The sequence below is a fragment of the Pseudophryne corroboree genome, chromosome 7 (assembly GCF_028390025.1).
Source record: "Pseudophryne corroboree isolate aPseCor3 chromosome 7, aPseCor3.hap2, whole genome shotgun sequence".
NCBI lineage: Eukaryota > Metazoa > Chordata > Amphibia > Anura > Myobatrachidae > Pseudophryne > Pseudophryne corroboree.
Window position 1 is genome coordinate 360,689,559 of NC_086450.1, and position 27,105 is coordinate 360,716,663.

Genomic DNA, 27,105 nt, shown 5'->3' on the forward strand with positions numbered 1-27,105 from the left:
ATCCAATCCATCCTGCACGCAGGTGAGTTGAAAATCTCTCCCCTAAGTCCCTCGATGCAGTGAGCCTGTTGCCAGCAGGACTCACTGAAAATAAAGAACCTAAAAACTTTTTCTAAGTAACTCTTTAAGAGAGCCACCTAGATTGCACCCTTCTCGGCCGGGCACAAAAACCTAACTGAGGCTTGGAGGAGGGTCATAGGGGGAGGAGCCAGTACACACCATGTGATCCTAAAAGCTTGCTTTTGTGCCCTGTCTCCTGCGGAGCCGCTATTCCCCATGGTCCTGACGGAGTCCCCAGCATCCACTAGGACGTTAGAGAAAAATAAGTTGGTGCTGATGCAGAACATACGCCCATTTCCGGAGCATAACTTGTGTGTTTACACACTGCGCATGTTCCAGGAATGAGACAAAGCACAGTTGTACACATTTCAGTCACCTCTCCGCTGTAGCAGCATAACTAGGCTGTAACTGGGCGCTCTCACACAGGTAACGTTCAGAGAGGGTGTATCAATAGAACTGCATGCAGCACAGAGTCAAACGAAAGTATAAATACACATAGTATGAGGCACCATAATAATGTTGGCTACCGAACAAAGCATAGAGATAGGGTGAGTCCGCTCACAGAGATGCATACAACTCTGCATGCAAGCACATAAAGGCATGTATTTCTGTTTATGTGGTAGCATCTGTGGCCTTAGTTACATTCAGCTCTGCACCGGTCTCTACAACACTTAAGCACTTCATAGCTACAGACTGTCTCTGTACGAGGCTACAGTATATGCCGGACTAAAAGACATAAGAGCACTTCCATACCTGTGACATCAGCCAGCACCTGATTTACATGTAACTTGTTTACACCGGTGCTGTACACGGCAGTAAGGGAGGTCTTTAGTATCGCCAATAACAGCTTCTCTTCCTGTAGTAATATCTGCCTCTTGTCTGGTGTCACATTGATATCAACGCATTCTGCACACAAACACACAATTATTTGAAAAATACAATAATTCCCAAAGCCCAGCTTTCTATATGCAAATGGGGTACAATACTTGCAGTTTTAAGAGACTGTTTAATAAAACAAACAAAAAAAAAAAAAAACATAGAACATGGCAGCCTGAAAGAAACGTAAAGATACAGTACACACAGCATGGTAAAATCACATCAAGCGGACTGGCTGTTGGAGAGCAAGAGTAGACTGTCAGCATCCCTACTAGACTACAGAGCTGGCTGTCTTTACAGCAGTGTAGCTCAATAGTGTTGCCACCAGATCTTGTTATTATAGTATATGTATGTGTATATAATTTGTTGTACGCATGTTCTTTTGGGAAGCCCCTATCACCTTCATGGCTTTTTACTACCATTTGGCGCTAGACATCAACTCTTCTTCAACCTTTACACATATTCTACAGTAGGGAAATCCCTACTCTGGTGACTCGGTAAGAGACCAGTCATGGATTGCTCTAATACGGATGTTAGAATCTTTGAGTATATTTTCTTTTAACCCGACTAAACGTGGAACAAATGTCCTCAACAATTAGGTAAGTTTCATTCCCGGCAGACAGGCATGAGACAACCAGACAAGTTAGCGGCACAGACTCCATTAATGCCTCCAGGACACCTGCTTTGTTGGTTTGTCTTTACACGGAGAAAGCATGTGACTGGATCAGCTGGTCTTTCATTCTTGAAACCCATCCGCAACCCAGCTCCACTTTGATTTTTGATGCAGCCTTTCTCAGAGTAATTCAAGCTCTGTATCCCACAGCTTCAGCTAGAGTGTCAGTTACCAGTGTTGCTTCTGAGCCTCTCTATGGGCCTAATTCAGATCTGTTCGCTTGCTAGCGTTTTTCGCTGCACAGCGATCAGGGCACTACTGCGCATGCGTATGCACTGCAATGCACAGGTGCGACGTACAGGTACAAAGCTGATCATCACTGTGCGGTAGATTTAACGAAGAATGCATTCGCACAGCCAATCGCAAGGAGATTGACAGGAAGAAGGCGTTTATGGGTGGCAACGGACCGTTTTCAGGGTAGGTTTCTGACGTCAATTCCGGTCTCGAATAGGCTGAAGTGATCGCAGCAGCTGAGTAAGGTCAGACCTACTCAAACTGCACAAACTGTTTTTGTACAGGGCGGCTGCTCATGCGATCGCATACTTGCACAGCTAAAATACACTCCCCTATAGGCAGCGCTGCAAAAAATAGCTAGCAAACAGATCTGAATTAGGCCCTATATCCAATGATACTAGATAGTGGTGACCCCCTGATCCTTGCTTTAGTTATAGAAACCCTGGGCACAAGAATTGACCTTTCCCAAAACACCACTGGCATTCAAATAGGCCTCAAAGTCGCTCTATTCCTGTTTACCCTGTCATCACAGCCAAATATCAATATCCTTTCTTCGTATGGGAAGATCTTGGGGTAAAAAAGATAAGATAAACTTAGATGGTCGTTTCTCCCCCTCCACACCTCTGCCCATGTAGAGTATATCATGCATTGAGGTACCTGCATCTCGTTACGTAATCTGAAGTCTGTATTCACCTTTTATATTGGAGAGGGTGTATTTACGTACCTCCAGCTGTGTCACTTTTTTAATTTGTTACGATGCACAGTGTCGCCTAAGTTTCCTTCAATCACTTTGCTACAACAAACCCTTGATGACGGGTACGATATAGCTCCTTTCTACTAATTATCCTACACCTAAATATGAACTCCAGTGGGAGGTACAGATGTGTCCTCATACACCTTGTGTCTATACGCCATATGGCGTAAGACACCCAATGTGACAGAGAGGCTCAGAGAGGAATAGTATACCTTAGTTTTCTTTAAATATTGCATCTCATTCACATTGCAGATACAACAAAAGTGTACTACGGACTGGTTTTAAATATGTACAAAGTCACAGATTAACCAAAATGGAGAAAATGCCACATCCACTGCATTGCAGAACTTCGTGTACAAAGTCATACTCACACACAAATGTACAAATGTTGCACAACGAATTGATCAGTGCACGCTAGCAAAGTTTGTTGCTCCCATTTGTTTTATTTATGCAAATACGATTTGAGCGAGAAAGACGCTCAAAGTGGCCGAGTAACCTTGTACCCTATTCAGAGATATACGCAAGTTAATATGTTGGGTGAATGCTTTGCCCACTGGACATAGCACACATTCTCTATATGGACTCTTAACTGGCCTGAGTCCTACTCTCAGTGCCCGTGGGAATGCAGCACTGACTGTGAAGGTGGTCACGTATAAGTCACCCGCAAAACATATGTGCCCCAGGAATGTAGTGGCTTATCCCCAGCTATGAGCCAGTATCTCATAACAAAAACAATCCAATCATTATGTTCACCCTTACATTAGTTTTTCTTTGCACTTAAATGGTATGTGATAAATTCATAACTGCATATTAAGATGAACAAAAAAATACTCCATCATTTAACAAACAACTGAGAATTGTCACTTCCATGGAATAACTCACCGGAATTCACGCAAATATTGAGAACCACAAACGGGTACTGATGTCTGTTGAACGAATGATACACCTCATTCACAACCTTAGAAACCTGGAAGAAAGCATACGGCTATGTTAATATTATACTGTGCTGGTCAAAACATAACTAAGGGCCCGATTCAGCTTCAAGCGCAAAAGTGCTGAAATCGCTATTTTGACGGCGCTCTGTTTAAACGTCGTGGTCCGGACAACTCAGGCATGTTCAGACCGTTGCTATGGGGAGTCGCGGCGGGTGCGTGACGTCACACGCAGCAACCCAAAAGATGGCGGCTCTCCGACTGCCTACACGCAAGGGGCTTCATCATGCGAGTGCATTGCTGTAATAGCGATGCGCTGGCATCTTAGTGGGGGTGGGGCGGGGGGCAGGACCCAGCATGCGGGGCGGCCTTGCCCTGTGCTGGCGGCCCCCCGAATGTTAGAGAACGTAGTTGTAATTTTGCTATTTTTCGCAAAACTACAACTGAAGCTGAATTAGGCCATAAATTATACCTAATGCCCTAAAGTCCAATTATTATGTAAACGTAAAAACATTTTAATCCCACAGGAAACATATACTTTGTAAAAATAGGATTTTAATACCTACCGGTAAATCCTTTTCTCCTAGTCCGTAGAGGATGCTGGGGACTCCAAAAGGACCATGGGGTATAGACAGGATCCGCAGGAGCTTGGGCACACTAAAAAGACTTTGACTGGGTGGGAACTGGCTCCTCCCTCTATGCCCCTCCTCCAGACCTCAGTTATAGGAACTGTGCCCAGGAGAGACGGACATTTCGAGGAAAGGATTTTTGTTTAAACTAAGGGCGAGAAACATACCAGCCCACACCACAAACATACCGTACAACCGGAGTATCAGGAAACCAGATAACAGTATGAATTAACAACAGCAACAAGCTGAATATAACTAATACACATCCCACGTGTAATCAAATATAACCAGTAACAATACAACTGCAAGTAACAGTCCGCACTGGGATGGGTGCCCAGCATCCTCTACGGACTAGGAGAAAAGGATTTACCGGTAGGTATTAAAATCCTATTTTCTCTTACGTCCTAGAGGATGCTGGGGACTCCAAAAGGACCATGGGGTCTATAATAAAACTCTAGAACGGGCGGGAGAGTGGGGACGACTCTGCAGCACCGATTGAGCAAACATGGTCCTCATCAGCCAGGGTATCAAACTTGTAAAACTTAGCAAAGGTGTTTGAACCCGACCACGTAGCTGCTCGGCAAAGCTGAAGTGCCGAGTCCCCTCGGGCAGCCGCCCAAGATGAGCCCACTTTTCTGGTAGAATGGGCCTTTACTGACTTCGGCAACGGTAGCCCAGCCGAAGAATGAGCTTGCTGAATCGTTTTACAAATCCAGCGTGCAATAGTTTGCTTAGAAGCAGGATTTCCAATCTTGGCCCTCATTCCGAGTCGTTCGCTCGGTATTTTTCATCGCATCGCAATGAAAATCCGCTTAGTACGCATGCGCAATATTCGCACTGCGACTGCGCCAAGTAATTTAACAATGAAGATAGTATTTTTACTCACGGCTTTTTCATCGCTCCGGCGATCGTAATGTGATTGACAGGAAATGGGTGTTACTGGGCAGGAAACACGGCGTTTTATGGGCGTGTGGATGAAAACGCTACCGTTTCCGGAAAAAACGCAGGAGTGGCTGGAGAAACGGGGGAGTGTCTGAGCGAACGCTGGGTGTGTTTGTGACGTCAAACCAGGAACGACAAGCACTGAACTGATCGCACAGGCAGAGTAAGGTTGAAGTTACTCAGAAACTGCAAAGTAGTTTGTAATCGCAATATTGCGATTACATCGGTCGCAATTTTAAGAAGCTAAGATACACTCCCAGTAGGCGTAGGCTTAGCGTGTGTAACTCTGCTAAATTCGCCTTGCGACCGATCAACTCGGAATGAGGGCCCTTGTTGGAAGCATACAGGGCAAACAAAGCCTCTGTTTTCCTGGTAAGAGCCGTTCTGGCGACGTAAATTTTCAAAGCTCTTACAACATCAACAGACTTTGGAACCGCCACAGCATCCGTAGCCACAGGCACCACAATATGTTGGTTAATGTGAAATGAAGAAACCACCTTCGGCAGAAATTGTTGACGAGTCCTCAATTCCGCTCTATCCGAATGGAAGATCAAATAAGGGCTCTTGTGAGACAAGGCCGCCAACTCTGACACTCGCCTGGCAGACGCCAGAGCCAAAAGCATGACCACTTTTCAAGTGAGAAACTTTAACTCAACCTTACGCAAAGGTTCAAACCAGTGAGACATTAGGAACTGCAACACCACTTCAAGATCCCACGGCGCCTCCGGCGGCACAAATGGAGGATGGATATGCAGTACTCCCTTCACAAAAGTCTGAACCTCTGGAAGGACGGACAATTCTTTCTGAAAGAAAATAGATAAAGCCGAAATCTGCACTTTGATGGAACCCAATTTCAGGCCTGCATCGACGCCTACCTGCAAAAAATGGAGAAACCGACCCAAGTGAAACTCCTCCGCAGGAGCTGCTTTGGTTTCACACCACGAAACATACTTTCTCCAAATACGGTGATAATGTTTTGCCGTAACCTCCTTCCTAGCTTTAAGGAGTGGGGATGATCTCCCCGGGAATACCTTTCCGAGCTAAGATTTGGCGCTCAACTTCCAATCCGTCAAACGCAGCCGCGGTAAGTCCGGAAACACGCAGGGCCCCTGCAGTAACAGGTCCACTCTTAAGAGGAAGCAGTCAAGGATCTTCTACAAGCAATTCCCGAAGATCCGGATACCAGGCCCTGCGTGGCCAATCTGGAACGACGAGAATCGCCTGAACCCTTGTTCGACGTATGATCCTCAGCACCTTTGGAATGAGAGGAAACGGAGGAAACACATACACCGACTGAAGCACCCACGGAGTCACCATGGCGGGGGTCCCGTGACCTGGAACAATACCTCGGAAGCTTCTTGTTGAGGCGAGACGCCATCATGTCTATCAGAGGAATTCCCGAACGCCTTGTCACTTCTGCAAATACCTCTTGATGAAGGGCCCACTCTCCCGGATGGAGATCGTTTCTGCTGAGGAAGTCTGCTTCCCAGTTGTCCACGCCCAGGAGGAAGACTGCTGACAGGGCGCTCACGTGCTGTTCCGCCCAGCGAAGGAATCTTGTGGCCTCCGCCATAGCCGCCCTGCTCCTTGTTCCGCCTTGGCGGTTTACGTACGCCACCGCTGTTATGTTGTCCGACTGGATCAGGACAGGAAGACCCTGAAGAAGGTTCTTCGCTTGCAGCAGGCCGTTGTAAATGGCTCTTAACTCGAGAACATTTATGTGGAGACAAGATTCCTGGTTTGACCATTTTCCCTGGAAATTTCTTCCTTGCGTGACTGCGCCCCAGCCTCGGAGACTTGCATCTGTTGTCAGCAGGACCCAGTCCTGGATTCCGAATCGGCGTCCCTCTAGAAGGTGAGAGCTTTGTAGCCACCACAGTAGAGAAATCCTGGCCCTGGAAGATACACTTATTTTCCGGTGCATGTGCAGGTGAGACCCGAACCATTTGTTCAGCAGATCCCACTGAAACACCCGGGCATGAAACCTGCCAAACGGAATGGCTTCGTAAGCCGCAACCATCTTCCCAAGAACCCGAGTGTGAATCGACACACTTGTCGACCTCAGAAGCTCCCTGACCATTGTCTGGATTTCCAGAGCTTTGTCTTCCGGAAGAAACACTCTCTGTGGGATCAGTACTAAATGCCGCCGGTCGGAATCCCGGCGGTCGAAATACCGACGCCGGAATCCCGACCACACAATCCCGACAGGGGTGGTGAGCGGAACGAAGCCCCTTGCGGGCTCGCTTCGCTCGCCACGCTGCGGGCACGGTGCCTCGCTACGCTCGGCACACTATTATATTCTCCCTCTATGGGTGTCGTGGACACCCACGGAGGGAGAATATGTCGGGATTGTGGCGGTCGGGATTCCGGCGTCGGTATTTCGACCGCCGGGATTCCGTCCGGCGGCATCCTGACCGCATCCCCTCTCTGTACCTCCATGTTTAGAATCATGCCCAGAAAGGGTGGCCGGGATCAACTGAGACTTTGGCAAATTTAGAACCCAACCATATTGTCGCAGTACCGACAGGGAAAGATCCACATTTCTTAACAACTGTTCCTTGGACCTCGCCTTTATCAGGAGATCGTCCAAGTACGGGATAATTGTAACCCCTTGCTTGCGAAGGAGAACCATCATTTCTGCCATGACCTTGGTGAAAACCCTCGGGGCCGTGGAAAGCCCAAACGGCAACGTCTGAAATTGGTAATGACAATCCTGCACCGCAAATCTCAGGAAGGCCTGATGCGGAGGATAAATCGGGACGTGTAAGTAGGCATCCTTTATGTCGACTGACGCCATAAAATCCCCCCTTCTAGGCTGGAGATCACAGCTCGAAGAGATTCCATCTTGAACTTGAAAGTTTTCAAGTATGGATTGAGAGATTGTAGGTTCAGAATCGGTCTGACCGAACCGTCCGGCTCGGTACGACAAAGAGGCTCAAATAGAACCCTTCCCCCCGTTGGGACGGGGGAACAGGAACAATGACCCTCTGTTGACACAACTTTTGTATTGCAGCATTTACCACATCTCTTTCCGGAAGAGACACTGGCAAGGACGAAATTAAAAAGCGGTGAGGGGGCATCTTCTGAAACTCCAGCCTGTACCCCTGAGACACTATGTCTAAGACCCAAGGATCCAGGGCTGATTGAACCCAGACCTGACTGAAGATCCGGAGCCGGCCCCCCACCGGCCCGGACTCCCGCACGGGAGCCCCAGCGTCATGCGGTGGACTTGGTAGAGGCGGGGGAGGACTTTTGGTCCTGGGTGCCTGATCCTGCAGGCGACCTCTTTCCCTTTCCTCTATCCTTTGAAGCGAGGAAGGACACGCCTTTTCCTCTTTTGTATTTATTAGGTCGAAAGGACTGCATCTGTTGATGGGGTGCCTTTTTCTGTTGTGTGGGAACATAAGGAAGAAAAGATGACTTACCCGCAGTAGCGGTAGACACCAGGTCAGCCAGGCCATCACCAAACAAGACACTACCTTTGAAGGGGAGAGCTTCCATATTTTTCTTGGAGTCGGCATCAGCATTCTATTGATGGATCCACAGCGCCCTCCTGGCCGAGACCGCCATGGCATTGGCTCTTGATCCCAAGAGGCCAACATCCCTCGCCGCATCCTTTAGGTAATCAGCAGCGTCCTTGATATAACCAAGAGTCAAAAGAATATTATCTTTATCAAGGGTATCCATATCAGAAGCTAAATTATCAGCCCATTTAGCAATAGCACTACTCACCCATACCGACGCCACAGCAGGTCTGAGCAATGCACCAGTATTAACGAAAATGGCCTTCAAAGACGTTTCCAGCTTGCGATCCGCCGGATCCTTGAGAGCCACCGTGTCAGGGGACGGAAGCGCCACCTTCTTGGACAAATGGGATAGAGCCTTGTCGACATTCGGAGACGACTCCCATTTTTCCCCGTCATCAGAGGGGAAAGGAAACGCCATAAAAATTCTCTTGGGAATCTGCCACCTCTTATCCGGCGACTCCCAAGCTTTTTCACAAAGAGCATTCATTTCATGAGAGGGGGGAAACGTCACCTCAGGTTTTTTCCCTTTAAATAGGCAAATCCTTGTTTCCTGAACCGCAGGTTTGTCAGAAATATGTAAAACATCTTTAATAGCCACAATCATGTACTGAATACTCTTAACTACCCTTGGGTGTAAAGTAGCCTCATTAAAATCGACATCGGAATCTGAGTCCGTGTCGGCATCTGTATTTACCATCTCGGTAAAAATAGGATTTTGGTACTTACCAGGTAAATCCTTTTCTTTGAATCCATAGGGGGCACTGGAGTACTCTTGGGATATGGACGGTTCCACAGGAACTAGGCACTGAATAAATTAAAATTTGAGACTACTTCTCCCCTCCATATCCCAGAGTACCTCAGTGTTTTTTTTTTTACTGAGCCGAACAGGAGCTATAGAGGTTGACAATGGAGAATTACATATAACAAACGGACAACAATAAAGTTGACACATAACGTTACTGACAACTAACAGTTGACACCAACCCGATAAACTTGCTAATTTGAAACAGTCGGTGAGAATGTGTTACCATAAGATCCCCTGAACTTACCACAAGCCAGGTAAAACTGCTCTGGGTGGGCGTCCAGTGCCCCCTATGGATTCAAAGAAAAGGATTTACCTGGTAAGTACCAAAATCCTATTTTCTTTTTCATCCACTAGGGGTCACTGAAGTACTCTTGGGACGTACCAAAGTTTCCCCCGTGGGCGGGAGAGCTGTTTGGCACCTGTAACACTAGACGGCCAAAGCTAGATGCTGATGCCGCAAAAGTATCAAACTTGTAAAAGCGCACAAACGTGTGCACTGAAGACCATGTAGCCGCACTGCAAAGCTGTGTCGTAGAAACTCCACGACCAGCTGCCCATGACGTTCCCGGAGAACGTGTGGAATGAGCTGTTACTGATGTAGGCGGCTGTAACCTAGCATGAAGGTAAGCCTGACGTATGGTCAGTTTTATCCATCTGGATAAGGTCTGCTTAGAAGGTGGCCAACCCATCTTGGCCGCATCATAGAGGATAACAACGTATCCGTCTTAGGAACTGTAGACGTTCGGAATACATAAACGCGTAATGCGCGTACCACAACCAAGATTCCAGAATCTCCTGTTAACACAGGAACTACTATTGGTTGATTGATGTGAAAAGAGGACACTACTTTTGGTAGGAAAGTTGGATTCGTCCAAAGTTCCGCTCTGTCATTATGAAACACTAAATACGGTGGCTTGCATGACAAGGCACCCAAATCTGAAACCCGCCCTGCCGAAGCTAAGGCTAGGAGAGAAATTGTTTTCTAAGTGAGAAACTTAATATCCACTTGTTGTAAGAGTTCGAAATAAAAAGACTATAAGAAATCTAAAACCAGATTCAAGTCCCATGGAGCAGTAAGTGGAGTGAAATGGAGGCTGTACTTTGAGGACCCCCTGCATAAAGGCGTGTACCGACGGCAATAGAGCCAATCTTCTTTGAAAATAAATTGACAACGCAGATATCTGCACCTTTAGTCTGGATAAACTCAGACCTCCATCTAATCCCATCTGTAGACATAAAAAAAGACGGGATAACTTGAAAGATGATGTCGGAAGCTTCCAAGCTTCACACTAACCTATATAGGCACGCCAAATTCTGTAATAATGAGCTGCCGTAACCGGCTTCCTAGCTCGTAACATGGTTGGTATAACCTATTCTGGAATGCCCTCTCTTTTTAAGAGGGCTGTCTCAACAGCCACTCCTTCAAACGCAGCCGCGCTAAATCGGAGAAAAGGAATGGACCCTGTTGTAACAGGTCCGGACGTAGTGGGAGCGGCCAAGGAACGTCCGCGAGTAGACCGCGGAGATCCGAAAACCAAGCTCTCCGAGGCCAATGAGGCGCCACTAGTATGACTGTGACGGACTCTCTTTTGATCCGTTTTAGCAACAGAGGGAGCAGCGGAAACGGTGGAAACAGGTACACGAGACTGTATGGCCACGTGATTGTGAGAGCATCCACCGCCACTGCCTTTGGATCTCTCGTTCTGGACATGTACTGGGGCATTTGATAATTGTGGCGAGATGCCATCAGGTCCACTTGCGAGTGACCCTACTTCTGGACCAGCATGTGAAACACTTCGGGATTTAATGCACATTCCTGGATGAAAATCCCGACAGCTGAGATAATCTGCCTCCCAGTTGTCCACTCCCGGAATGAATACTGCCGACAAAATCACCTCGGCCCAATTGAGGACTCGAGCTACTTCCCGCATTGCCATGCGGCTATTCGTTCCTCCTTGTTTGTTGATGTATGCGGGCACCGTCGCATTGTCTGACTGCACCTGAACAGCCTGAGCCTGCAGCATGTGCACTGCTTGTTGTAGCGCATTGTAAATTGCCCGGAGTTCCAGGACATTTATAGACAGCAATCTTTCGCGATCCGCCCAGAGACCCTGGAGCTGAAAATTTTGAACTACAGCTCCCCAACCTCTGAGACTCGCATCTGCCGTGAGAATTATCCAATTCCAGGTGCCGAACTGTTTCCCTGCGGTTAGATTCTGTACTTTGAGCCACCAGAGTAGAGACACCCTGGCCTTTGGAGACCACCTCCCCCTGCGGTGAATCGGCAGAAGCGAGCCCGACCACTGTGCGAGCACATCCAGTTGAAAAGGACGTGAGTGAAGTCTTCCGAACTGAAGCGCTTCGAAAGCCACCACCATTGTGTCTAATAGGCGAATGCACAAATGAACCGAGACTGTGCGTGGCTTGAGCACTAATTGTACCAGATGACGAATGACCTGTACTTTCTGTTCGGGTAGGTAAATTCTTTGATTTACCGTATCGAGAATCATACCTAGGAATTGAAGTCGTTGAGACGGAATCATTCAGGAATTCGCATAAACAATGGTAGGAAATCAGATTCCCAATACCCCCCCCCCCCCCCACTTGGTCTGCGATCTATTCTCGTTTGGAATCCGACTCCGTCTGTTAGGAACGTAGCCAAAGTGGACGTTGTGCGCCACTGGCGAAGCTGAAACCGCAAGAACCAACTGCCAACGTCCACAGAAGCTGTAGGCAGCAAGAAGTGTGAGGTGGTCTTTATTTAGGGCAAACCTGAACTGGAGTGCCCTGCCACTACAGCCTTGTTACCTCAAACCCTTACCAAAGCAGGGCGAAGCAACAGCCCTACTGCTGTGTAGGGTACACTCCGATAGGTAGTTAAACGCCCAATAATTGCAATTGTCTCTCATTGGAAATTGTTCAGCCTTCGCTGAGAACCTGACGTACTGGCCTGGTGCTATGAGGGCTGGCGGCGAATTGACCGCAACAATCTAGCTGAAACAGTAATTTTTTTATTTTATTTTTTTTCCTCTCAGGCAGTACATGCGCCCGCATTCCCCCCAAAGAGGACCGGTGAGGGTCTGTGCAGTCGTATTTGTCCGACACACTGTGTGACCGACTCTGCAGCGAAGCTGCTTGTTTGACTATGCATTAGACTTAGTGATCATGTACCCCGACCAGTAAGTACACCACGGAAGTAACGTGTGTATAAACCTGCATTACCGTGCATGTGGTTACCAGCAATAGTGAATCTTCCTGTAGAGTCATGCTGTCAAAAACAATTAATAAATTAAATTCCTAACAACACCCCGCTCCTCCAGAGGCTGAGTGGTGTAGGGCAGCAACCTCCAGGAAAGAACCAGGAAGTAACGTTAAAAATGGTGTCCTACCATGTTTTTTTTTTATATATATATATATATATATATATATATTTTTTTTTTTTTTTTTATTTTTTTTTAAACACCTGTTAAACCAGGATCTGAACCAGTGTCCATGCAATCACAATGTTCACTGTGGGCGGGAAGCCTAACCACTTGGCTACAGAGCCACCTGTAAAAATTCTAAGCAAAGCTGCTGCCTAAACATCAACTCTGGTGATGAAATGGTTGCTGTAGTGACTTGCAATCCAGATGGGACCTGAACCCCCAATCCCTGGTTTAGGAGGGCAGTGTCCTATCCATTAGGCCACTGGGGATCTGGGGAGGTGAGGCCTGAACTCACAATGTTTGCAGTGCTCAACAGATACTGTTTAATAAGCACTGTGTGCTGACCAATTGCGCCACTGTAGTCTTGCTTATTGCAAAATAGATTTTTAATGTCAGCATATTATATATATACATATATGTATATATTTATATATATATATATATATATATATATATATATATATATATATATACACACAACAATGTATATTGACACATACTCAGACCTTTATAAATATATATATATATATTTCATATATGCATACATACACACATACACATATATATTATATACCCATATACATATATCCAGATATATCCTGATTCAGAGGTATAATAATTCTTAGAAGTCTGAAACTAAATGTGACCACTCACAGGCTTAAAAACCTGAGATGTCTGCTGCTTAACCGCAGCTTAGTTAATGGGCCCCGTATCCAGTGTGGTGTGGCTGTAGATTAAAAATACCTACAGCACCTTGTATTCCCAGGTGGCTAACCAGGCCCAACACTGCTTAGCTTCCAAGATCAGATGAGATCGGGCGTATCCAATGTGGTGTGGCTAAGTAAATTAAGCAAAGCTGCTGCAGGTGAGACCTGAACTCACAATGCTTGCAGTGCTCCACAGATACTGTTTTATAATCACCATGTGCTGACCAATTGTATAACACATCTTACTTTACAACAGTGAACAAAGCCAGTATTTGGCTGACCACAGCCATGATTTGCCCATGTAATACACTCTTACAGACATGGTAGGGATACTGCTTTTTTAGTCTTTGCTGGTGTCTTACTCATTATGCAGACAGACAATACAAAATACAAAGACAGACAACTTGCGCGACTCAGTAAATAGCACTAAGGTGTCTCTATAAATATATATCTGGCCAAGTGCAGTGCACGCCAGCAATATGCCTGATCCCAAATTCCCCTTACCACCCCTGCGCCTTCAATGGAGGAGAGATGTAATACAGGAAATTCTGGAAATACAACAGGAAAAACAACAGGAAGCATGGTTAAATATGTCCCCAGGCTCACAGTATAACACAAAGTGCAGACTTATAATTATGTAAGCAGATTTAATAAACATCTTATGTTGCATTCAAACCTGCACATATAACTTGTATCCTGTTTAACAAAGACTTAATAGCCTATTGTAATACATATGCAGCGCTGCTGTATTCTAGTAAACATACTTTCTTTTATCAACAAGAGTTGAACATGAGATTTTATCCAGTGACCCTGACATTTCTGTGTGCAGGGAATATCACTGTGGCAGCAAAGTTACTCACTAGGCTACGGAGCCTGCCTTTTACAACTAACTCTCATTTGTGTGCCCCCCCCCTTGTGCTCCGTGTACCGCTCTCTATACACGGAGCCGGGCTATGGTGGAGAGGGAGCCGGAAGCGGCATCGAGGGCCGGGGAGCGCGCTGCATAGAGCCGTGGAGCGGCCTATGCATACATCAACATGGCCGGCGCGGCTCAGAGCGGCGGGGGAGACAGCATAAACAGCGGCGGCGGCCACACACACACACACAGTATCCCACACAGCAGGACGGCAGCGTGAGCTGACCGCCCCGTTCAACATACCTGGACCCTGTGGTGAGGGCTATGACGGGGCTTCTTCTGTAAGTTCCGTCCAGCCTTTACTGCAGGTTTTAGTCCTGCACGTGGTGGTGAGGGAGCTCTTTCAGAGAGGTCCGACACCCACAGCTGCTTCAGCAGCTTCCACTATCCCCGGACCCTCGCCTTTCTGGAAGGGGGGAAGGGATGTGGAACATTGAAAAATCAAAAATAAATCCAATAATTGTGGACAAACTCCACAGGCCTTGTTGCTCGGTGAGCACCGAAAAAACACTGAGGTACTCTGGGATATGGAGGGGAGAAGTAGTCTCAAATTTTAATTTATTCAGTGCCTAGTTCCTGTGGAACCGTCCATATCCCAAGAGTACTCCAGTGACCCCTAGTGGATGAAAAAGAAAGAACGTTTTTGTGACCCTGAGGGGGTCTGCACCTGAGCCAAAGCATCCTCCATGGATTTTCTCCATGTCTGTGTCTGAGAATCAGATTTATCCAACCTCTTAGACAACAAAGCAACATTAGCATTAAGTGTACTCAACATAGCAAAGGAGAAAGAAATGCTCTGCGCACCAAAAATCACTTTGAATTGATTGATTGATTAATTAAGTGCAGTCTAGCAAGGAGAATGATTGACTCAATGAAACTTGACCTTTTTTATAGTGAAAAATATTTTATAAAACAGTTAATGACACAAAACAAAGTAAATAAGACAAACAATACATATATATATATATATATAGCAGTATAAAAACCGGAGGTATTTCACCTCTTGCAAGTGTAAATAGAAACACTGTATCTAACTTTTATAAACGTGCTGTTTAAACAGCATACACTGTATCTAAAATGCAGATCGGATATCTTAAGTGAAAGAGGCTCTATACAAAGAGCAACAATCGATTCTAACACTGGCGTCCCAGTGTGGAATCAAATAAAATGTCCACAGATGGCTCCACAATAAAATTATTAGAAGCAAAGCAAGTAATAATAGTTACCCTCGTGCTGATTCCTGAGATGTAATGCAGAGTCCTGTATGCATTTGCACGGGGAGAATGTAAAGATTGGTAGTTGCTGCCACAATGGTAATTAAAAGACAGACTTGTTGGAATATTTATTCTCCGTAATAATAGCCGTCAGTTGACCGTCAGATGATGACATGTAGGGAGTTTCCCAGCAAGGGACCTGATCCGTATGGCTATCGGTAACAGCATGGAACGGCAAAACCGCTGATGGCTGGCGCCGCACTGGTGTCACAGCGGAGATCCGTCTATATCCAGCTTGTCGCAGCGGGATTCTGATGTAGAAGTGCCGTTAGCAGCTGGACTCCCTTTAACCTCACTGCGGAGGTATAATTACTGTAGGTCACTTGGCTTAGATGTGGACGGAACCGGAATAGCAGGACCGAGATGGTAGGAGCCCGTCTGTGGAGTAACTGATATCCACTGCACTGCACTCGTAGAAAGGGGCGTCAACGCGTTTCGTCTCCTAGCAACGGAGACTTCCTCAAGACGAATACCTTGCTACTGGGATATACAGCATTTATACCTAGCTAATTGTGTGAATTGAATCTGGTGTGTCAATTAGTAATCAAACACACAGTAGGCAGAATCCTGATTACATACATATCTAAAACAGAATAAAAAGCAGAAATACCTTACAATAAAAATAAAATAAACATAAAAGGTCAGCGGAGCATTGAGTCAATAGTAATATATCTTCATTTGGGTAAAAATAAGACAATAGAGAATCATAAAAGATCTATCTTTATGTATTTTAAACTTAATCAAATCCAAATTAACGCAACCTATCTCAAACCAGAGAGGGAAAGATAGTCATGCTTTAACCCTCTCTGTACTGAAACAGACGATTAAGAATTGATATGAATCTGTTGAGTTACACACAATCTCCAGTTTCTCTAACGACTAATATGAATGATGGTACAATTTCTAACAGCTATTATCCAAATAAAAACTGTCTATTTATTTGCTGATTAATTTAATAGATAAGGTCTCAATTATACTATATTGCAGCCTTACCTAGGCAAACATTACAAAGAATTTATGGTGGTGTCAACAACACAAGTTATTGGTGTAAAATTATATGATTCCTCTGGATTAATTTATAAGTGTGTATTCAACCATATATATATTTCTAACAATTATACATATACGCATATATAGAAATTACATGCATATAGGTACAAAAATGTGTTCAATATTAATTTAAATTTGAAATGAAGCAATGACAATAAATCCATATGATCATGATTGAATTCGTTTGGTCACTCTAATATAAGCATGAATTATAAATAAAATAAACTGAAAAATATCTATTCAAAACCCTATCAGTATAACTTAATATTAGTAACCATACCGATAGGAAGGATCTTTGAATACAACATAAAAAATCAAACATAAAAACTGATAAGAAGCAGACAGGTCAAATTGAGGGCTGACATATGTCCTCATAAGATATAGATGTATAAGACCCCAAAAGGAACCTAAATCAACCCATAAGGCTATAGATACCCCAAAAGGGAAGGGAACTAATGAAAATTGGGTTTTTTTTTTTTTGTTTTTTTTTTTTTTGGGGATAACATGGAAAGTCATTAGTACAGAACAGGACACACACACAAAATTCTATAGTTTATATAAGTGTAAATATCTGTAGATTTGGACATCCTAAATTAATCCAGACAGGTGTAATCTAGGGCTTCATTTAGACCTTTAGGATGCAACGTATCTAACCTAAAGATCCATGATGATTCTCCTAAACAAAGTTTACGGAATCTGTCCCCCCCTCTTTTGGTACTGGAAAATTGTTCCAAACCTATTACTGTCAAAGAAGATGGATCGCCATTATGTACTCTCGAATAATGGCGTGATACACTATGGGTTTGTAATTTTTTAATAATATTTAATCTATGTTCTCTAAACCTTGATTTAAGGGATCGGGTAGTTCTTCCTATATATTGAAGAGAACATGGACACTGCAATGCATATACACAGTATTCAGAATCGCAATTAATGAACTGTTTGATTTGAAAAGAGTTCCCATTAGCAGTAGATACAATAAATGACATTTTATTTCTCATATGTTTGCAAGTGAGACAGATTTGTTTGTTACAACGATAATTGCCCGAAGGTTTAGTTGGTAACCAGGAAGGATTTTTTACTGGAATAACTGGTTTAAGGAAGCTGGGTGCTAGCAATTCTTTCAGGTTGGTATTCCTCCTAAAAATAACTAAAGGCTTCTCAGCTAAACATTTGTTTAAAACTGGATCTTGTTTAATTAATTGATAATTTGTTTGAACTATTTTTTTGATGGCATTAGATTGTTTGTTAAACTTAGAAATGAATTTAATTGATTCCCTCATGGGGACCTCATCTTCCATATGATTAACCTGCTTTTTCTTTGACTTATCTATTACTGATAGTGAATTCTCATACCCTAGAAGGGAATTTGCATAAATTCTAGATTCTTCTATCATATACAATGGGTATCCTCTTTCCTGAAACTGTTTTAATAGAGTTTCAACTTGTAAGAGGAAAGCTGAATCCAATGAGCAATTACGTCTTACTCTAATGATTTGATTCTTTGGGATGTTTTTGACCCATGGTCTATAATGACCACTCGTAAAATGTAAAAAATTACCCGATCCTACTGGTTTACTGTAGTTGGTTGAAATGATCATATTGTTGGCTATAGAAAAGGTGACATCAAGGAAGTTTATTGATGTTAAATCAAAATTGTGAGTGAATTTAAGATTAAAGGAATTATTATTCAAAAAATTAACAAAATCAAGTGCTTTTTGAAAACCCCCATTCCAAATAATAAATAAATCGTCAATGTAACGGCCATAGAGGACCAGGTTCTCTCTATACGGGCCGCTCCAGATGTATTCTTCCTCGAAGCGGCCCATATAGAGGTTGGCAAAACTTGGTGCAAACCTGGTCCCCATGGCCGTTCCAAGACGCTGTAAATAGTAGTGATCTTCAAATAAAAAATAATTGTGTGTAAGGATAAACAATATGGCTTGTAAAACAAAGTCACGTCGTCCTTGAGTGATGTTGGGATCTCTATCCAAATAATGTTTAACTGAATCGATACCCCTATCATGAGGAATATTGGTGTAGAGGGATTGGACATCCAGGGTAAGGATTATTAAAAAATTACAAACCCATAGTGTATCACGCCATTATTCGAGAGTACATAATGGCGATCCATCTTCTTTGACAGTAATAGGTTTGGAACAATTTTCCAGTACCAAAAGAGGGGGGGACAGATTCCGTAAACTTTGTTTAGGAGAATCATCATGGATCTTTAGGTTAGATACGTTGCATCCTAAAGGTCTAAATGAAGCCCTAGATTACACCTGTCTGGATTAATTTAGGATGTCCAAATCTACAGATATTTACACTTATATAAACTATAGAATTTTGTGTGTGTGTCCTGTTCTGTACTAATGACTTTCCATGTTATCCCCCCCAAAAAAAAAAAAAAACCCAATTTTCATTAGTTCCCTTCCCTTTTGGGGTATCTATAGCCTTATGGGTTGATTTAGGTTCCTTTTGGGGTCTTATACATCTATATCTTATGAGGACATATGTCAGCCCTCAATTTGACCTGTCTGCTTCTTATCAGTTTTTATGTTTGATTTTTTATGTTGTATTCAAAGATCCTTCCTATCGGTATGGTTACTAATATTAAGTTATACTGATAGGGTTTTGAATAGATATTTTTCAGTTTATTTTATTTATAATTCATGCTTATATTAGAGTGACCAAACGAATTCAATCATGATCATATGGATTTATTGTCATTGCTTCATTTCAAATTTAAATATTGAACACATTTTTGTACCTATATGCATGTAATTTCTATATATGCGTATATGTATAATTGTTAGAAATATATATATGGTTGAATACACACTTATAAATTAATCCAGAGGAAGCATATAATTTTACACCAATAACTTGTGTTGTTGACACCACCATAAATTCTTTGTAATGTTTGCCTAGGTAAGGCTGCAATATAGTATAATTGAGACCTTATCTATTAAATTAATCAGCAAATAAATAGACAGTTTTTATTTGGATAATAGCTGTTAGAAATTGTACCATCATTCATATTAGTCGTTAGAGAAACTGGAGATTGTGTGTAACTCAACAGATTCATATCAATTCTTAATCGTCTGTTTCAGTACAGAGAGGGTTAAAGCATGACTATCTTTCCCTCTCTGGTTTGAGATAGGTTGCGTTAATTTGGATTTGATTAAGTTTAAAATACATAAAGATAGATCTTTTATGATTCTCTATTGTCTTATTTTTACCCAAATGAAGATATATTACTATTGACTCAATGCTCCGCTGACCTTTTATGTTTATTTTATTTTTATTGTAAGGTATTTCTGCTTTTTATTCTGTTTTAGATATGTATGTAATCAGGATTCTGCCTACTGTGTGTTTGATTACTAATTGACACACCAGATTCAATTCACACAATTAGCTAGGTATAAATGCTGTATATCCCAGTAGCAAGGTATTCGTCTTGAGGAAGTCTCCGTTGCTAGGAGACGAAACGCGTTGACGCCCCTTTCTACGAGTGCAGTGCAGTGGATATCAGTTACTCCACAGACGGGCTCCTACCATCTCGGTCCTGCTATTCCGGTTCCGTCCACATCTAAGCCAAGTGACCTACAGTAATTATACCTCCGCAGTGAGGTTAAAGGGAGTCCAGCTGCTAACGGCACTTCTACATCAGAATCCCGCTGCGACAAGCTGGATATAGACGGATCTCCGCTGTGACACCAGTGCGGCGCCAGCCATCAGCGGTTTTGCCGTTCCATGCTGTTACCGATAGCCATACGGATCAGGTCCCTTGCTGGGAAACTCCCTACATGTCATCATCTGACGGTCAACTGACGGCTATTATTACGGAGAATAAATATTCCAACAAGTCTGTCTTTTAATTACCATTGTGGCAGCAACTACCAATCTTTACATTCTCCCCGTGCAAATGCATACAGGACTCTGCATTACATCTCAGGAATCAGCACGAGGGTAACTATTATTACTTGCTTTGCTTCTAATAATTTTATTGTGGAGCCATCTGTGGACATTTTATTTGATTCCACACTGGGACGCCAGTGTTAGAATCGATTGTTGCTCTTTGTATAGAGCCTCTTTCACTTAAGATATCCGATCTGCATTTTAGATACAGTGTATGCTGTTTAAACAGCACGTTTATAAAAGTTAGATACAGTGTTTCTATTTACACTTGCAAGAGGTGAAATACCTCCGGTTTTTATACTGCTATATATATATATATATATATATATATATGTATTGTTTGTCTTATTTACTTTGTTTTGTGTCATTAACTGTTTTATAAAATATTTTTCACTATAAAAAAGGTCAAGTTTCATTGAGTCAATCATTCTCCTTGCTAGACTGCACTTAATTAATCAATCAATCAATTCAAAGTGATTTTTGGTGCGCAGAGCATTTCTTTCTCCTTTGTATTTCAATTAGTTGTTCAGCCTAACCAGCTGTTTTTGCTCAGCAGCCCTAGAGATCACAATTTTCACTGATTACCATCTGGTAAATTACTACCATACATTATTTTAGCGCCAGATATATATACAGTTTGAGATTTATCTCTAGCTGTAGGTATATATAAGTTTTCACGCTAAGTTTTCTGGTAATTTCTGGCAGCTTTATTTCACAAAATTGTGCAGTCTACCATGGCAGAATTTAGGAGTTATAATGATAGGAAGAACAGACGTGATCAATACTTATCCACGTTTACCCATGGTGAAATAAATGAAACTGTGTTAACTAATTCCAATCCTGACATGAATAAATTATTTTATCAGCTGGAAGATCTGTTAAAAGATGAGATGCGTAATTGGTGGGATGGCATTTCCTTGCAGAAATATATAGATGCAAAAATTGTCCCCAGAGGTTTAAGGGTGTTTAAACATCTTTCAATTATTGATAATCCCAACCTCCAAAAACAATGGGATGAGATCTTAGATGGGTGCTCCCTCTCTCTTATGAGACTCCTTGTGACCTATAGAAATGAAAAAGTAGACCATACGGTAACCAAAATAGAAAAGGTCAAGGATGATCTCCTAAGATTCAGGGAACAACCTACTTTCAAAGAAAGAGACGAACAGGTCAACTCAAGAGTTGAAAGATTTGAAAAGGATCTTATATACAATAAGAAAAAGAAGTGGTCTAGAGATCAAGAAGACTACAGATCAAACAAGATCCGGTCTTACAATAAACAGAAGGTATCAAACATTAGTACAGGATACACAAATTCTTTTACTAGAAATTCTAGTTATAGATCCCCTCGGAGTAATGTACAAACTAAAGTACGAACATTCTATCGCTCACCTAGACAAACTAGGGCAAACAGTCCGTCTTTCAGATATAGAAATACAAATAAAGATCGGGAACATTTTCAGAACAGTAATAGAGTTGAGGAGGAACGTCCAAATTACTCAGGGGATTTTTCCAGACTAAACCCCCACCACCACCCCAATCCTTACAAACCTCTGTTGATTTATACCCCAAAAAGAAACAGAGAACACGAGGATGTAGAGGTGGAAGAAAGAGGTCCCAGAAAAGCGAGATACAGATAGACACTAAGGGGATTGTTAATCTCACATCCCACGTTCTAACCAATGACCAAACACGTCTTTTAAAGAAAGGTTTGAATTTTGTTCCTAACAAAGAACCCAATATCTTTGAGTTATTTGTAGATTTAAATAAATTTACCCGTGATCTGTGTAGGAAGCGGTATTTTGCTATCAAATGTCTAGATAGACAACATCCTAATGAGGATACTCATCCTATCATCTTAGATAATACAGACAAAGAGGGTTTGCTTACCCTAGAGGAATTGTTTCAGGAAAGTAATAATACAGAGGTAAAAGTCTTTGATAGTTCCATAAACAATTCAGAATGCACACGCCCGAAGTTTAAAAAGAAATCAAATTTCTTTCCATTAGAACAAAAGAGTGCTGCAGTAACTGTTTTTTACAATAAAACTCTTCAGGATTTCAAAACCCTATGTCAAAAGACAGAGAGGAATAAAAGAAAGTCCACTGTATATCATACACAGAATCTTACTAAAGCAGAAAGGAATGCAATAAAAATCTTCCAGAAAGATCCTTCTCTGGTTATAAAACAGGCGGATAAAGGGGGGGCGATAGTTCTGCAGAACCGGACTGACTATGTAGAAGAAGCACATAGACAGTTGAAGGATACGAACTACTACCAGGTCTTGCAGTCCAACCCCACTACCCCCTTTACATTAGCATTTAAAGACATCCTATTAGAGGCCAAAACTGAAAACGTGATATCAGAGGACGAATATTATTTTTTGTTACCCTCACACCCTGTCACTCCAATCTTTTATCACTTACCAAAAATACATAAAGATTTATCACATCCACCTGGGAGACCTATTATTTCGGGAGTAGAATCACTCACTTCTAATTTATCACATTTTGTTGATTATCATTTACAGAGTCACGTCGTTTCCCTGAAATCTTATGTTAAAGATACCCAATGTATTTTACAACAAACTGTGGGTAGGGATTGGACTAAGGGGTGGGGTTTCCTTACCCTGGATGTCCAATCCCTCTACACCAATATTCCTCATGATAGGGGTATCGATTCAGTTAAACATTATTTGGATAGAGATCCCAACATCACTCAAGGACGACGTGACTTTGTTTTACAAGCCATATTGTTTATCCTTACACACAATTATTTTTTATTTGAAGATCACTACTATTTACAGCGTCTTGGAACGGCCATGGGGACCAGGTTTGCACCAAGTTTTGCCAACCTCTATATGGGCCGCTTCGAGGAAGAATACATCTGGAGCGGCCCGTATAGAGAGAACCTGGTCCTCTATGGCCGTTACATTGACGATTTATTTATTATTTGGAATGGGGGTTTTCAAAAAGCACTTGATTTTGTTAATTTTTTGAATAATAATTCCTTTAATCTTAAATTCACTCACAATTTTGATTTAACATCAATAAACTTCCTTGATGTCACCTTTTCTATAGCCAACAATATGATCATTTCAACCAACTACAGTAAACCAGTAGGATCGGGTAATTTTTTACATTTTACGAGTGGTCATTATAGACCATGGGTCAAAAACATCCCAAAGAATCAAATCATTAGAGTAAGACGTAATTGCTCATTGGATTCAGCTTTCCTCTTACAAGTTGAAACTCTATTAAAACAGTTTCAGGAAAGAGGATACCCATTGTATATGATAGAAGAATCTAGAATTTATGCAAATTCCCTTCTAGGGTATGAGAATTCACTATCAGTAATAGATAAGTCAAAGAAAAAGCAGGTTAATCATATGGAAGATGAGGTCCCCATGAGGGAATCAATTAAATTCATTTCTAAGTTTAACAAACAATCTAATGCCATCAAAAAAATAGTTCAAACAAATTATCAATTAATTAAACAAGATCCAGTTTTAAACAAATGTTTAGCTGAGAAGCCTTTAGTTATATTTAGGAGGAATACCAACCTGAAAGAATTGCTAGCACCCAGCTTCCTTAAACCAGTTATTCCAGTAAAAAATCCTTCCTGGTTACCAACTAAACCTTCGGGCAATTATCGTTGTAACAAACAAATCTGTCTCACTTGCAAACATATGAGAAATAAAATGTCATTTATTGTATCTACTGCTAATGGGAACTCTTTTCAAATCAAACAGTTCATTAATTGCGATTCTGAATACTGTGTATATGCATTGCAGTGTCCATGTTCTCTTCAATATATAGGAAGAACTACCCGATCCCTTAAATCAAGGTTTAGAGAACATAGATTAAATATTATTAAAAAATTACAAACCCATAGTGTATCACGCCATTATTCGAGAGTACATAATGGCGATCCATCTTCTTTGACAGTAATAGGTTTGGAACAATTTTCCAGTACCAAAAGAGGGGGGGACAGATTCCGTAAACTTTGTTTAGGAGAATCATCATGGATCTTTAGGTTAGATACGTTGCATCCTAAAGGTCTAAATGAAGCCCTAGATTACACCTGTCTGGATTAATTTAGGATGTCCAAATCTACAGATATTTACACTTATATAAACTATAGAATTTTGTGTGTGTGTCCTGTTCTGTACTAATGACTTTCCATGTTATCCCCAAAAAAACAAAAAAAAACAAAAACAATTTTCATTAGTTCCCTTCCCTTTTGGGGTATCTATAGCCTTATGGGTTGATTTAGGTTCCTTTTGGGGTCTTATACATCTATATCTTATGAGGACATATGTCAGCCCTCAATTTGACCTGTCTGCTTCTTATCAGTTTTTATGTTTGATTTTTTATGTTGTATTCAAAGATCCTTCCTATCGGTATGGTTACTAATATTAAGTTATACTGATAGGGTTTTGAATAGATATTTTTCAGTTTATTTTATTTATAATTCATGCTTATATTAGAGTGACCAAACGAATTCAATCATGATCATATGGATTTATTGTCATTGCTTCATTTCAAATCTAAATTAATATTGAACACATTTTTGTACCTATATGCATGTAATTTCTATATATGCGTATATGTATAATTGTTAGAAATATATATATGGTTGAATACACACTTATAAATTAATCCAGAGGAATCATATAATTTTACACCAATAACTTGTGTTGTTGACACCACCATAAATTCTTTGTAATGTTTGCCTAGGTAAGGCTGCAATATAGTATAATTGAGACCTTATCTATTAAATTAATCAGCAAATAAATAGACAGTTTTTATTTGGATAATAGCTGTTAGAAATTGTACCATCATTCATATTAGTCGTTAGAGAAACTGGAGATTGTGTGTAACTCAACAGATTCATATCAATTCTTAATCGTCTGTTTCAGTACAGAGAGGGTTAAAGCATGACTATCTTTCCCTCTCTGGTTTGAGATAGGTTGCGTTAATTTGGATTTGATTAAGTTTAAAATACATAAAGATAGATCTTTTATGATTCTCTATTGTCTTATTTTTACCCAAATGAAGATATATTACTATTGACTCAATGCTCCGCTGACCTTTTATGTTTATTTTATTTTTATTGTAAGGTATTTCTGCTTTTTATTCTGTTTTAGATATGTATGTAATCAGGATTCTGCCTACTGTGTGTTTGATTACTAATTGACACACCAGATTCAATTCACACAATTAGCTAGGTATAAATGCTGTATATCCCAGTAGCAAGGTATTCGTCTTGAGGAAGTCTCCGTTGCTAGGAGACGAAACGCGTTGACGCCCCTTTCTACGAGTGCAGTGCAGTGGATATCAGTTACTCCACAGACGGGCTCCTACCATCTCGGTCCTGCTATTCCGGTTCCGTCCACATCTAAGCCAAGTGACCTACAGTAATTATACCTCCGCAGTGAGGTTAAAGGGAGTCCAGCTGCTAACGGCACTTCTACATCAGAATCCCGCTGCGACAAGCTGGATATAGACGGATCTCCGCTGTGACACCAGTGCGGCGCCAGCCATCAGCGGTTTTGCCGTTCCATGCTGTTACCGATAGCCATACGGATCAGGTCCCTTGCTGGGAAACTCCCTACATGTCATCATCTGACGGTCAACTGACGGCTATTATTACGGAGAATAAATATTCCAACAAGTCTGTCTTTTAATTACCATTGTGGCAGCAACTACCAATCTTTACATTCTCCCCGTGCAAATGCATACAGGACTCTGCATTACATCTCAGGAATCAGCACGAGGGTAACTATTATTACTTGCTTTGCTTCTAATAATTTTATTGTGGAGCCATCTGTGGACATTTTATTTGATTCCACACTGGGACGCCAGTGTTAGAATCGATTGTTGCTCTTTGTATAGAGCCTCTTTCACTTAAGATATCCGATCTGCATTTTAGATACAGTGTATGCTGTTTAAACAGCACGTTTATAAAAGTTAGATACAGTGTTTCTATTTACACTTGCAAGAGGTGAAATACCTCCGGTTTTTATACTGCTATATATATATATATATATATATATATATATATGTATTGTTTGTCTTATTTACTTTGTTTTGTGTCATTAACTGTTTTATAAAATATTTTTCACTATAAAAAAGGTCAAGTTTCATTGAGTCAATCATTCTCCTTGCTAGACTGCACTTAATTAATCAATCAATCAATTCAAAGTGATTTTTGGTGCGCAGAGCATTTCTTTCTCCTTTGTATTTCAATTAGTTGTTCAGCCTAACCAGCTGTTTTTGCTCAGCAGCCCTAGAGATCACAATTTTCACTGATTACCATCTGGTAAATTACTACCATACATTATTTTAGCGCCAGATATATATACAGTTTGAGATTTA

The 27,105-nt window shown here is 41.8% G+C and overlaps 1 protein-coding gene across 2 annotated transcripts in view; it reads right to left on the bottom strand.

Moving 5' to 3' along the window:
* Positions 1 to 27,105, bottom strand: part of PMS2 (PMS1 homolog 2, mismatch repair system component) — a 292,359-nt gene that overhangs the window by 104,032 nt on the left and 161,222 nt on the right. For both annotated transcript variants that reach the window (XM_063934476.1, XM_063934475.1), the window contains 2 exons: positions 3,480 to 3,564; positions 814 to 966 (listed from right to left, as the gene is read on the bottom strand). In XM_063934476.1, coding sequence (XP_063790546.1) covers positions 814 to 966; positions 3,480 to 3,564 — 238 coding nt within the window. The remainder of the gene's footprint in view (positions 1 to 813; positions 967 to 3,479; positions 3,565 to 27,105) is intronic.